The sequence below is a fragment of the Sinohyriopsis cumingii genome, chromosome 17 (assembly GCF_028554795.1).
Source record: "Sinohyriopsis cumingii isolate HCF-2022 chromosome 17, ASM2855479v2, whole genome shotgun sequence".
NCBI lineage: Eukaryota > Metazoa > Mollusca > Bivalvia > Unionida > Unionidae > Sinohyriopsis > Sinohyriopsis cumingii.
In genome coordinates this window covers 37,617,976-37,630,985 of record NC_142977.1, presented here as the reverse complement: position 1 = coordinate 37,630,985, position 13,010 = coordinate 37,617,976, and the positions used below count along the sequence as shown (strand labels likewise).

Below are 13,010 nucleotides of genomic sequence, written 5' to 3'. Positions count from 1 at the left end.
GGTCAATGGCAGGTAACTGGGCACTTGTAAGTGGTCATTGTCCACTAACCACCAGTCATCAGGAACCAGTCACTGGTCTGCAAGCACCAATGACCAGGTTTATGCATCCCCCTTACTTGTAATCCCTCTTAATTCCTGTGGGATGTGGTGACATCCACTTTAGGAAGTAATATATCCTTCCCATTTATGCTGCCCTGGACATCAGGATCTTGTCCTCAGTGCAAGATTGATGTTGCAGGTCATGATCCAACATCACCCTCTTACAAAGTGGAGTCAAAAAAGGAGGAAGTTAGGTCTTCCCCCTGATGCTTCAGTAAGGTTGAGAGATGTTCTTGTCCTTCTGCCAAGTCTAACACTTGGGATAGCCCTCACAATCTGCCTTCGTCTGACTACACCAGAAAGATATGGGTTGCAAAATCAGCATAGCTGCATCACCTCCACTAGGATGGATTACAGTGGGCCATTCCATCTGTGGCATCACATGATTAGAAGAACATACAGCACCAGACCTTTGCATCTGCATCTGGCCCATGAAAACCAACTAAGAAGCGGTGTCATCCTGACTGATCCCAAGGGCCATTTAGTGAATTTATTTAAAACCATATACCCCCAGTCCAAGAAGCAACCCAAATTTAAATCTCCCTCTTGCCTGTCAGGCACTAGATGGGATTACCAGAAAGGCCCAGGGAGAAAGTTTTCAAGCTCTTCTTCCTTTCCAAAGCATGGAGAGTGGGGCAGCCCAAGGAACTCAATCCTTCTCCTTCTCCCATTTTTCAAAGGTTGGTTGAGCATAACAGACATTAGGTGGGTTTTGGAAACACTCTCTTCTGGCAAGGACACCCATGCATTTCATCAATCGAAGCTGGTTTGGTTAAAGGAAGAGCTGCACTCCTTTCTGCAGAAGGGTGTAGTAGAGAGGCTATTAAATGTCCAGTCTCTGGTCTTCTACTTCTTGATTTTCATGGTACCCTATAAAGATGGAACTTTTTCAGCTAATTATTGACCATTCCTCTTTAATTCTGTCAGCTCCAGCACTTTTATCATCATTACTGCTGTTATGCTCCAGCATCATTAAGTGTCTAGCTGGTTGTGTCCCAGTGAGTTTTAAACTACCATAATTACTGTATATGTTGGGACACTGTATTTGTTGGGAAACCATAAAGAAATTTGTTTGTGCACTGTATGTTTTGGAACACATCAATTTTTTTGAGTCATAATTTGTGAGACACCTTCTAAATCATTCGAAAATTACATGTTGGAAAATGCACTCCAACATAAATTCTGTTTTAAAAAAAATATAAAACTATGTATTTGAGATAAACCCAATCCTTCTCCTGCACACATATGATCTGTCTTTTCGGTGCATGAATACATGCTGTGAAAAATTATCATCGGAGGCAACAATGACAATATATGACTCACTTGGACTATATATAATCAAAGTGGAAATAATAAGAAAATAAGAAAGCACAGTAGTATCTGCTTAATAACCCAATTAATTAAATAAATTCTTTTTTAAATACCAAATGATAGCTAAGCAGCAAAATACTTATATACTTATTCTAAATAAAGAGTGGTACACAGCATTTTTATTCTTAATTTTGTCAGTAGACATATTACAGTGGAGATACGTTAGCACATTTAAAACAAATGCATATTTTCAAATGGTCATTGTCATTTTCTGAGTTAGCGAAACAGTTATGGATCAGTTGAAATGTCTGTCTCATTGTTAAAAAAATGACTGTGGCTTAGTAGAGTTTTCTTGAAACAAGTCATAGCTATATGTTGCTTGCTTCAGTTATCTGTTCTGTGCACTGTGTTGAATATTAATGTTGAAAATAATATTTTATATAGTTTGCTTTCTATACTGCTAGAAAGTAATTTTACTCCAAAATATCACAACAACCTAATTGTGCTTCTCAGTCCATATGAGAAATTGAAAATTTGTTTTATATAAATTTGTATTCTTGCTAGTTTTATAGTGTTAGGTTTGTGACAACAAGAAATATTTTCATTGAACAGTTGGTTTTGTTTTCTTATTAAACATTCACTGCTAGAGACTGTTCTAATATACAGTTAAAATCATTTTTGACTGTTACTCTCTATACTTATAACACTTGTGGGGTGGGGGTAGAGAGAGAGAGAGAGACCATGAAGGAAGGGGATAGGGCTTAAAAAATACACTTGATATGATTTTAGAAGAAGAAAGAACAAATTGTAGATGTGAAACATGGCCATTACAATTTATTATTCTATTTAAGTGGATAGTCACTAATGGGGGAAAAATATGGTTTGAAACCAGTTGTATGCAACAATGCGTGAACTTAATGGCATTGTATTTCTCAGTCAAAATTTGTTTGTTTACAAACTAATATATATATATGCACATGGTATTGTGACTACACCATTTTCATTCAAGAGTTAATATTCATTTTAAAATGTAAAAGTGCAACATGGCATTGTAGCTGCATGAACTGTCACGATTGACCATTATTAACTCCAGGCAGGAAGCTACAGTGTGTAGCAGTTGACTTCAGAGTTGAATGTCACTCCTTGGCCAGTGCCTGGTATTAGATTCACAAAAAAGGGACCAGAAGAAACTTTATTTCCATTAAAATCACTATGTTCATGATGTGAATGGTCATTGGTAGAGCACAACAGTCAGTTCACTGTGCATGATTCCATGTATTTAAAAAATTTCATGCTCTCTGATAAAGAATGTTATTTTAAAAGATTAAAGACAAAGCTGAAAAAGAACATTTTCTAGCATATCTTTTTTTTCCTTATTTTAGTGTATGATGCCACATTATTCTTGATTAAATTTTGGAAAAAGTTGTGTCATACATCTATTGATTGAACATGTATGGTATAATTAGTATGGCTTTTGTTTCAATCTGTGTTTGAGATTTATTTGTATTACTGCTTTCAGTAATTTGTTAAAAGTGGGAAGTGGATCTCGTAAGTAGTATGGAGATTAAAGGCAAATTATGACAAATTAATGACCAGTACAACAAACAGTTTGTTGAAATGTAATTGAGAAAGAACATCGAAGGTTGTTGTTGTTATTGTGGGGTTTAACTCGGGGCCCATAACATTGAAGGTACTGCCTGATGCAGAGCAGGATTTAATTTCTGCATGCACATGTGTTGTGTATATTTAATTTGTATTGTGCACTTAACTTTTATCAACTGCTCATGCAGCCTTGTGGTTAGAGTGTCCATCTCAGATGGGGGAGGTCGCAGGTTCAAACCTGGCCTTGTCATACCAGAGACCTATAAAAATGGTACTAGCAGCTGCCTCTCTTGGCACTCAGCATTAAGAAGTTAGTGTTATGACTGGTCAGCCAGGTGTCTGGATAATATGACTGGGTGGGACATGATGCTACATGTCTGCGGCATGATGCCCCAGTGACAGACAGTGACTGTAAACTGTCACACTGCAGACATTGTAGTGATATGACTGAAAAATTGTTAAAGCTATGAAAAAAATCTAAATCACTCACTCACTCACTTAAATTTTTTCCATGTTTTTAGTTTAATCAAATGGTCATTTATAAATAAATGTTTAGATATCCAACTTTTGTCCATGGTTGTGGGTTATAGTTTAGAACATTTAGGATCTTTTAAAATTTTCACTTAGTATTCTAGGGAAATTAATTTTTTACTGAATTTTACCAAACTTTGGCCCACAGTTGGGTTTCAGATTTATGTTGAATAAACACAAAGCAGATGGAGTGAATGAGTTGGCATCAATTCTTGTAAATGTTTTCACCATAACTTTTAGAGTCTATAATCAAAGTGGATGTAAAACATGAAGTAGAAAAACCATGAGATCCCTGAGTAATGTTAAATATATAAATACATTTATAATTAAAAATAATGACACACACTATAAAAACAATGACTTTCTATAGAACTATTGTCATAAAGGTCACCGGCCATACTCCAACATTTTTCTTTTTACATCAGATTTGCATTACATAATTAAAAGTAGGTAAACTCGCACAAAAAGAATAAAAAAATTATCAAGTGTAAAGAAGAAATAATTTAATTACTGAAAAAGTATACAATGATGTTACTTCCCCTTAACTATGATTTCCCACCTACAGAGGATCCCAACTGGAAATGATGTACATTTATCCCCACAAGATGAAGTACATGCTTGTTGTTGTCGAAAAGTAAAACACTATAAACTCTGGTATGAGAACATTTAGATGAAACTTTTTAAAACTGATTTACTGTGCATGCACAACACACTAGATAGTGTCACTTTCAAAACTTCCATTGTTTCAATTTATTTTCAAAATTCCTGTTAATACAGATAAAAAAGGAATCAACACTTCAAAGAATTCAGAGGAACCAAAGTTAGCTTCTTTATGTTGGCCAACTTTATTAAAAAAATCGGCACACTTAAAAGAATCTAAGTCAGTTTCTGGGGTTGGCTTGTTTTGTAATAAAATAACCTTTGTATTTGATATCCTGTTGGTAAGTTTAAAAAAAGAAGTTTATTGTTTGCTGCCAGCTGTGTTTATTCATTACCCGGGCTACTATTTGTTTGCCATATATAATCATAATTGATGTTTGCGGGGTAAATAGTATACACAGCAAATAACTTGCTTAATAATACTTTTGTAACCCATGCTAGTGAAAAGGTTATCATTTGCAATCTCAGTGAATTTATTTTAAAATAATGATTTTTATTTGCAAGATGCCATTATATAGTTTACCTGGATACAATACAATCTTGATCATTTTTCACCTTATAACTTATCATGTGTGAATGGTGGGTGCCATCAAGCAGTTGTGTGATATTCATGTCTCATTTGTGATTTTGTTATATGACATAAGTGATACACAATACAGATAGGATGCATACGCCAGCCTGCATCCGCTACATATACAGAGTCTGTGGATATATTTTTTCTTAAATAAATTTTGCATGATAAAAAAGAAGGAATAAATGTTATATAACAATGCAAGGTTATTTTCAAATAAGTATTTGTTTATCTATTTTATTGTACCGGTGGGGGGGGGGGGCACAAATTCAACACAAAATTATTTCCTTTCTTATTTGTATGGAATAATGGAGCACATATGATTGACAATATTGACTAGTAATGACAAGCTTTCAGTTTACATGTGCACACACTAATATATCAACTTAAAAATAAAAACAATTAAATTAACTGGTAAGAGCTTCATATTGCAGCAACTAAACACAGACAAATGCTCAGAATTATTCTCTCTCTCTCTCTCTCTCTCTCTCTCTCTCTCTCTCTCTCTCATATGTAATCAAGTGTGTAATATATGCAGCAGTGAAGCCTAAAATTAAATATATTTGTTATAATACCTCATGTACGCTACTCATATATATGTATGTTATGAAGCATGATTATTTTCTTTTAAAGACTATCAAGATAGTTTAGCTTGTTTATATGTGTTCAGTTTTTTCATAGCACCTATTCTATTTTACAACCTGTAAAAAAATTCAAAAACATTTTGTCCCAGATAAATTTTATATATTGTATTGTGTATCACTTATGTCATATAGCAAAATCACAAATGAGACATGAATATCATATCCGTTTTTGGCACGTGGAAACTACCGATTGTTTATGGAAATTTCTGAATAACTTTTTTATTTAAAAAGTGGATTTTTAAGTCAAACATTTTTATGGTGTGCATACATAACCAATGCGTTTTGTTTATGACTATAATAATGTCACATGTTTGTACAATATAGGTGGCCAGTGACCTTTAAGCATATTTATTTAAATACATTGATGATACTAAATTTGAAATATTGTAAAATTACTTACATGTACTGAGAGATCTGTATGTTAATTTTGGTTGATTGCTATCACAGGCTTGAATCGTGTGTCTCAGAGCAGGAAGACGATGAATGGGTCTGCAGACCTGAATAAAGTATTGGAGAAACAGAGAATCAAGATGGAAGAGGTTCACAGAAGCATAGTTTGTAATAAGGAGGTACTGCTGGAAATGGAGAAGGTTGGTTGTAAATTTGGTCCATTATTTAGGAACTATTCATAATTTTCATAATGGGGGAGGGGATGTGATAGGTTGGATTTTTTTATTTCAAAACTACATATATCATATGAGACATTTTTTTCCAAGGATTCTTGCTAAGCACTGAGCAACCACTCACTAACAGTGAAAAAATGCATGTAGTGTAATTAATATTTGACAAAAATGTGGAAAGTAATTGATAAACTAGCATTTGCTATTAGAGCATCTTGAGATACCCCCAATCTGCTGTTTTGCTGAGGAAATACTGTTACTATTTTTGGAATACATATCCTCCTCCTGAAATATTACAGGTGATATTAGTAGTAATGTGGGGGGACAATGGGACTTCCCATTTGAAAATGGCGGGAGAAAATTATAGGGAGAATGGGAAATTTAACATTTGGGGGACAGTGTGAATTGAACATGGGAATGACATTTCATCTTCTTCTTACCGTCCTCAGGTATCCAACCTGGATGCCCCTTACTTTAAACTTTACCTGAACCTTGATGTTTATAGTCAATTGAAGTCTTCCTGTTTCTAATTTTTTTTTCTTTACATTAGAAATGAAAATCACACACACACACACACAAACAATATAAAAATACAAAAATAAATGAAATAGTTACCAAGATTTATAATTGCAAGCTGCAGAAGTAAGATTTTCTTTGACTTTAGACGAATTAACCCATACAATATAATTTTGGTTCTCTTCATTACTGTTTGGAAGAGACAACATCATGTTACATCCCACAAAGCAATATGATCATTCCTTGGAAACATTTCACAATTCAACACTGTGGACATGTCTTTCTTTAAAAATCACTTCATTTTCCAACTGTTACTTTGTTTCATTCTCGAACTAACTAATAGTGAACTTGCGTTGTCATTAAAATCTAGAACAAATCTTTGGACCAATTATTCATTGATGCTCAGATGCTTTAAACTGTGTTATGCAAAATACCTGTGTGATCAAACTGTTGCTTAATTAGCATTTTCTAGAAATGGGGTCCAATGAACAAAACATGTTGAAGATGAAAAGGACAATGAACCTCTTAAAAGGTTTAAACAGTCAGAACATAAGTAAAAAAGGAATACTGAGATTCTCAGAGCCCCCCCCACTGCAACAGTTACATTTATTGCACACCAGATGTTGTTGATGTATACACAACTCAAACGTTTAGATGGGTTATGTACTTTTGAGAGAGTAGCGGGTGTAAGGTGAAGTTGTTTGCATTTGTAACATGCACAATGGAAAGAATGTTGGCATACCTCTATGCCAGTTTCATGTACTGTGTTGACATTTCTTTGGATATTGTAATTGTGGAAATTATACATGATCTAAGCATACAACAGACCAAAATAGTTGCTATCAGGTGCTTGAAAAATTACCCTGAATTAGTCAAAAGTACACTATATTTAGCATTTATTCAAATATGGAAAACAATTTGTTTCAAAGTAGTCAATACTAGCTTATGAAAGTGCAACAATTAACTACAAAATATCTGAAAAGTAAAAAAGTTATTGGTTCTTTTTGTTTTACAATTTACCTTTGAAGTCCAGGAAGTGAAAATGACCAAGCAGAGCTTAGCATTTTTTAAAAAAAATATGAGCACTTCTGAAGTGAGCCCAAGCTGTATACTCAGAACTCAAATACACTCGTCAATCATTCACCAAAATAAGGACAATTAAAAGTTCTTTTAACAACACCCAAGATATACATGGTATTTTGTCACAACTTGACTGTTAGAACTTACAATAGGCTTGTCTCTGTGTCTGTGTGCTTATATAGGAGAGAGTAAGCAACAACTGTACACAAATACATGGTATTCTAAATCTCATTTAATCTATATCAAATCTAATTCACACTTCACATTAACACTTCGTTCAATAGACGAGTAAGGTATCAATCCACCACTAAATTCAAGCTAAAGTAATAATATGGAAACATGTCAAAGTTTATCTCAAAACATGTCAGTAGTCCTATGTTTATAAAAGTTTATCTCAAAACATGTCAGTAGTCCTATGTTTGTAAAAGTTTATCTCAAAACACGTCTATACCAGAGGGTCTCATTATAATTGTCTACACAGGACGAATGTATATTCTCACACAGAACAATACTGGTCCACACAGAATAAAATTATGCAAGCCAATACGAGGTTAAATATGTGCACACACAGAGGGAACAATTACATGTCCACACATGACTAGAATATATCTGTCCACACAGGACAGACTTCTGCCTCCACACAGGAAATAAATTACATGTCCACACAGTACTTGATTGTGTCTGCCCAGACAGGATAGACATCTGCATCCACACATGTAATAAAAAAGTTCACACATTACTGAATGATACCTCTTACTTGCTTGTCTAGTTCTGTATGGTATAGTACTGCTTGACTGTCTGGGTTGACACAAGTGACATCATTGTCAGACCTGCCAACTCTTATGATTTTGCCATAAGTCTTAAAATACGGACTAATGACATACTAGCAAAAACTACAGAAAAATGATCTTTGCCGAAAAATCCAGATATTAGGTTCATCCATGTTTTATATGGATCTGGGTTTCATCTTAGAATTAGTGAAATTAGTCAGGGAACCAGACTAACTCTACAGCGGCACCTAGATGCTTTAAACTGCACCTGTTTGTTCATGCAAAGTGTGTGCATGATGAAACTGTTAATTGTAGAATTTAAAAAAATGGTGTCCAGAAAGCAATGCATGTTAAAGGGAAAACAAGCTTCTCAAAAAGTGTTAATATATAATCAACACAGAATAATTAAAAGGTGTATTCAGACTCTTGTGAAAAAAAAACGCTGGAAATTGACACAATTACGTTTATTGGACATGACGTGCAAATTTGAGTATGTCTCATGGTGGGAGATTTGATTGCTGTCATCATGTGAAATGGAAAAGAATTTCCAAGAATTATGTCAAGTTGAGAGATAGCAACAAGCCATTGAGCTGCATAGGATTTGAAACTAGAGTTGTGCAACTGTATTAGTGGTAAATAAAGTCTACACATACTTTACAAACTTTTCAGTTGAACGTAATGTTTATTGTCAATGTGTCGAACTTTTAATTATGTTTTCCAGCTTTACAATAGCAGTTATTGATATTTTGTTACACCTTACTGAAAACTGGTCAATCTTGCAGAAAAAATTCAACTGCCTTACTGAGATGGAGTCGGGGTTGGCAGATCTGCATTGTACCCTGATAACCAAGCAGACAAGCCACTTACATATAAGCTATTTAGTTTAACTAGGTGTTTACTCATTCATAACGATCCCTACACAAATTCATAACATTAATTAATATGTAAATCATTTGTTACAATTACATAGTGATTCATTTCTTTACTCACAAGCAAGGTAACTTTACAAATGTGCATTCATTTGCCAGCTACACTGTTCAATGAACATTTTGGTAGATAAAGTTATTAACATTTATGAACTCCACTACTAACTTGTGACATATTTACTCCCAAAATGATAATTGCATAGTTAATTTACTACACCCCTCTGAAGTGGCTTGAATGCAGCTTCCTGACATCAAGAATGGATTGTAGCTTCATTGGGACATGCTCTAATTTTGACATAAAAGATAGGCATTCAAGTGTAAATGCCTATGAAGTATTTGTTTTATTTTTCAATTCAAACATTAAATAATGTTATCTGATAATTTCCTGAGTTGTGTCTTATATTTTGGTCATGTATATATTTAAATTGAGAGAAAAGTGGGGACAATTCCATACAATTTGAAGTTATAGTGCAAAACTTGTCTAGCATTACATTTAAAAAAAATTTGATGCTAAAACCGAAGACAAAAATATATTTTTTTGTAAATAATTACTTTTTTCTCCAGTACTAGTAACCTAATTTGAATCTATACTAATGCTTTTATGCAAAAGTATTGAAATGATAGGTCAGGGGGAATTAACACCTGTTGAAATCAATCAGTGGAAAAGGAAGGTGATGGGTGATTATATCTGTAAGGGATTACAATGAAAATGAAACAAGTAGACTGCATGGTCAGTTATATAAAAACCTCCTAACATGTTGACTTTTATAAATAATTGGTGGGGGTTTTGCTTCCTAACAATTTCAAGCACCATCCTGACATGGATGTCACATCCTGTCTAAGATCCATCACAACCAAGAACAATTGGTAACCATGGGGTCACTACTGCTACATCAGTCTAAATCAGCCACTTACTGAGAAAACATGGCTGCAGGAAGACCTAAGAAAAACGCTAGGCATCTACAAGAGTTTATACAGCACAGTCAGCCATGTTAATGTGGTGTACAGGTATCCAGGAGTGACCAGCGGGAATATAGTTGCAGTCTGACTAGGCAGCTCAACTAATAAAGCGCCCAAGATTTGATGTATATGAAGAATCACTATCTTCCTATGGCCAAAATCAAGTGCCGTCCAAGCTTCACCCTGAAAAGAAGAGAAAAAAATGAAGAAATGTTTTTGTTGGGTCGCATGAGGCAACCAGTGCTGACAACACAAATGGAAACATAATTATAAACTTATAAGAAGTGAATATTATATTGGGAACATTATGTGTAATGCATGACAGAGTAGGAAATTGCAAGTGATACAGTCCACATATGTTTATAAGCAAAACCTAAGGACTGAGTGCTTTTTTTAAACAGTGAAATGTACTAAATGCAATCTACTGGAAGCAGAACAGGCTGCCATTCCAGGAAAGGGTCAAGGGTGGAGAAAGAGAGGCCCAGTCACAAGAAACTTAAACAATATGTTGGCACTTTCTTGCTTCAGAATCAAAGTTGGAGAGACTGACCTAAGATTTATTCTGTCCTGCCTCAACATTCAACCTCCCTTCTGTAAACAGAATCAGGAACTAAGAGAAAAAAGCTAGGAATTAGTCAAATTACAGAAGTAATAATAGTAATAGTCATATGTTTGATTTGTTAATGGATTGAGTTGGTAATAAATCAGACATATTTCTTGGTGTATTGAACATGGCTTTTATTTAAGGATTATTTTGCAGCCAATAGAAAATAACTTGGAAAATGTTGGAAAGTCTTTATTATAGTCAAGTGAGCAAAGTTTTATGCAATTATTTGCATTTAAGAATATAAATATGGTAAGGCAAAATCATTTAATTGTGTCAAGTCATGGAAATGTTGAGGACTTTACATGTAGCAATGGAAAAGCTATGAGTTTTTATTCATTGATGCATCTTTTAACGGTTAGTCCATTTTCATTGTATTATTTCATTTGTATACTTGCATGTAGTTTATTCTTTTAGATGTTTAGTGCAGTAAAGACCTGAATTGGATCAAATTGTGATAATTTATATAAATTAAAGACTGGAATCATTTTCCCATGGCAGTATGAAAGTATTGCCCTTTTTTTTGCTAGACGCTCCAGATGGATTTTTCTGAGTTGAAGTCTGAGATGGTGGCCATCGTGGATACCCTGCTGGAGGATGTCCGGTGCTGGCGATCACAGCAGCAACTGGCATATGTTAATATGAGGGAAGAGCCCAGTCTAGATCTCATTGCTTCCAGGTAAAGGACAGCTTTGGTAAAGGTCTATTTACTGGAGTTGTTGTAGGTCATTGCAGCATCAATATTTTGTTTTGGAAAATATCTCAATACATTTTGCTTGACTTGATCGGACTTCTGTTTATATGAGGCAGTGTTATGAAACAGTTCTTCCCATATTTTAAACTACAAGTTTAACAGACAGTCTCATGTTCTAATCCTGACATTGTTATTTTGATGTAATATACTTCACATATGTGTTATTCAGTTGTCAATTGTTATTATATATTGCACAATAGTGGAGATTTACTTGATATAGTTGTTAAGGGTTGTTACAGTAATCCAAACTCTTTTGGATAATGATTTGTGGTCCCAGATGCACATCACATTCTTCTTTGCATACATAACCCGATCATAATAAGTTAGGAATCCTTCTACTGTGTGGCAAATCCAGCCCTACCAAGCAAAACAAAAGATTTATTAGCTGATTTGAGCACTTCAAGTTTAAAAAATGATCTGCTTACCAAGATGGTGGTCAAATATGAGTGGTCTACTTTTAGATAGAGGGATTGCTGCTAAATTGTTGCAAAATATTGGGTCATGAAGTCAGCAGTTGCTACCTGGCTAGTGTTTGAGTGAAATTGCTCTCTGTCTGATATTATTAAAACCATCGGATGACATTTTCATTTCTACTTGGGAGACCTTTCAACAAAATTTAATTGAACTGTCAGGACCAATATTTGAGTAGCTCAACAGACTACCATCCCAGGTCCCTTTTTCATAATCATGTGGACATTTTACCTGTGCTGGATTTTTGGAAAAAAATCTTTCCCTTATTAGATGGCATCATTTCTTTGATCTGTGCTATATTTTGCTGATATTTCACGCAGGACATGAAACTAGTAACATAAGAAAAGCATTTCCAGGGTCAGCATCAGGTTGAGGGAACCTGTTCATACCTGTTCTGTTAGCATTTTATGATCGGGTAATATATTTGATGAAGTTTTGAAGTAAAATATTTTTCTTTGATAATGCTTATTCGATCTTAATTCGGGAAAACTCTCCCAAGCACTCCCCACAGTTACATTCTTGGAAGAGTGTGTACTCCCATTCCAGTAGTAACTGATGGATAATGTAATTTCATGCACATTGCTCTATTCAAGGGGACTGCCATTTAGGTAAGTAGATAATATTTTAGCATTTTCACTGCTAAATTATGCCAGAAGATGTTAATGTCATTTTTCCTTGGCTTGGAAGAGCTGAATTTGTGAAGTAGTGGACATACTCCTATTTAAAAGACAAAATTTGCCAGCCTTTTATCAGTAATAAATTCTTTGCTGCAAATTAAATAGCCATGCTCTTTTTAATGATATAAAAACTGTTAGAACATACTTTGTATTTCTAAAGCAAAGTCCATTCTGATAATATGACATATTTGTTTTTTTGAACACTATTTTCTAG

At 34.4% G+C, this 13,010-nt stretch overlaps 1 protein-coding gene across 4 annotated transcripts in view; it reads left to right on the top strand.

Annotated features, from left to right (window-relative positions):
* LOC149778444 (signal transducer and activator of transcription 1-alpha/beta-like) overlaps nucleotides 1-13,010 on the top strand; it is a 164,515-nt gene that overhangs the window by 39,070 nt on the left and 112,435 nt on the right. For all 4 annotated transcript variants that reach the window (XM_089939280.1, XM_089939279.1, XM_089939278.1 and 1 more), the window contains exons 7-8: nucleotides 5,866-6,008; nucleotides 11,425-11,573. In XM_089939280.1, the coding sequence (XP_089795406.1) occupies nucleotides 5,866-6,008; nucleotides 11,425-11,573 (292 nt within the window). The remainder of the gene's footprint in view (nucleotides 1-5,865; nucleotides 6,009-11,424; nucleotides 11,574-13,010) is intronic.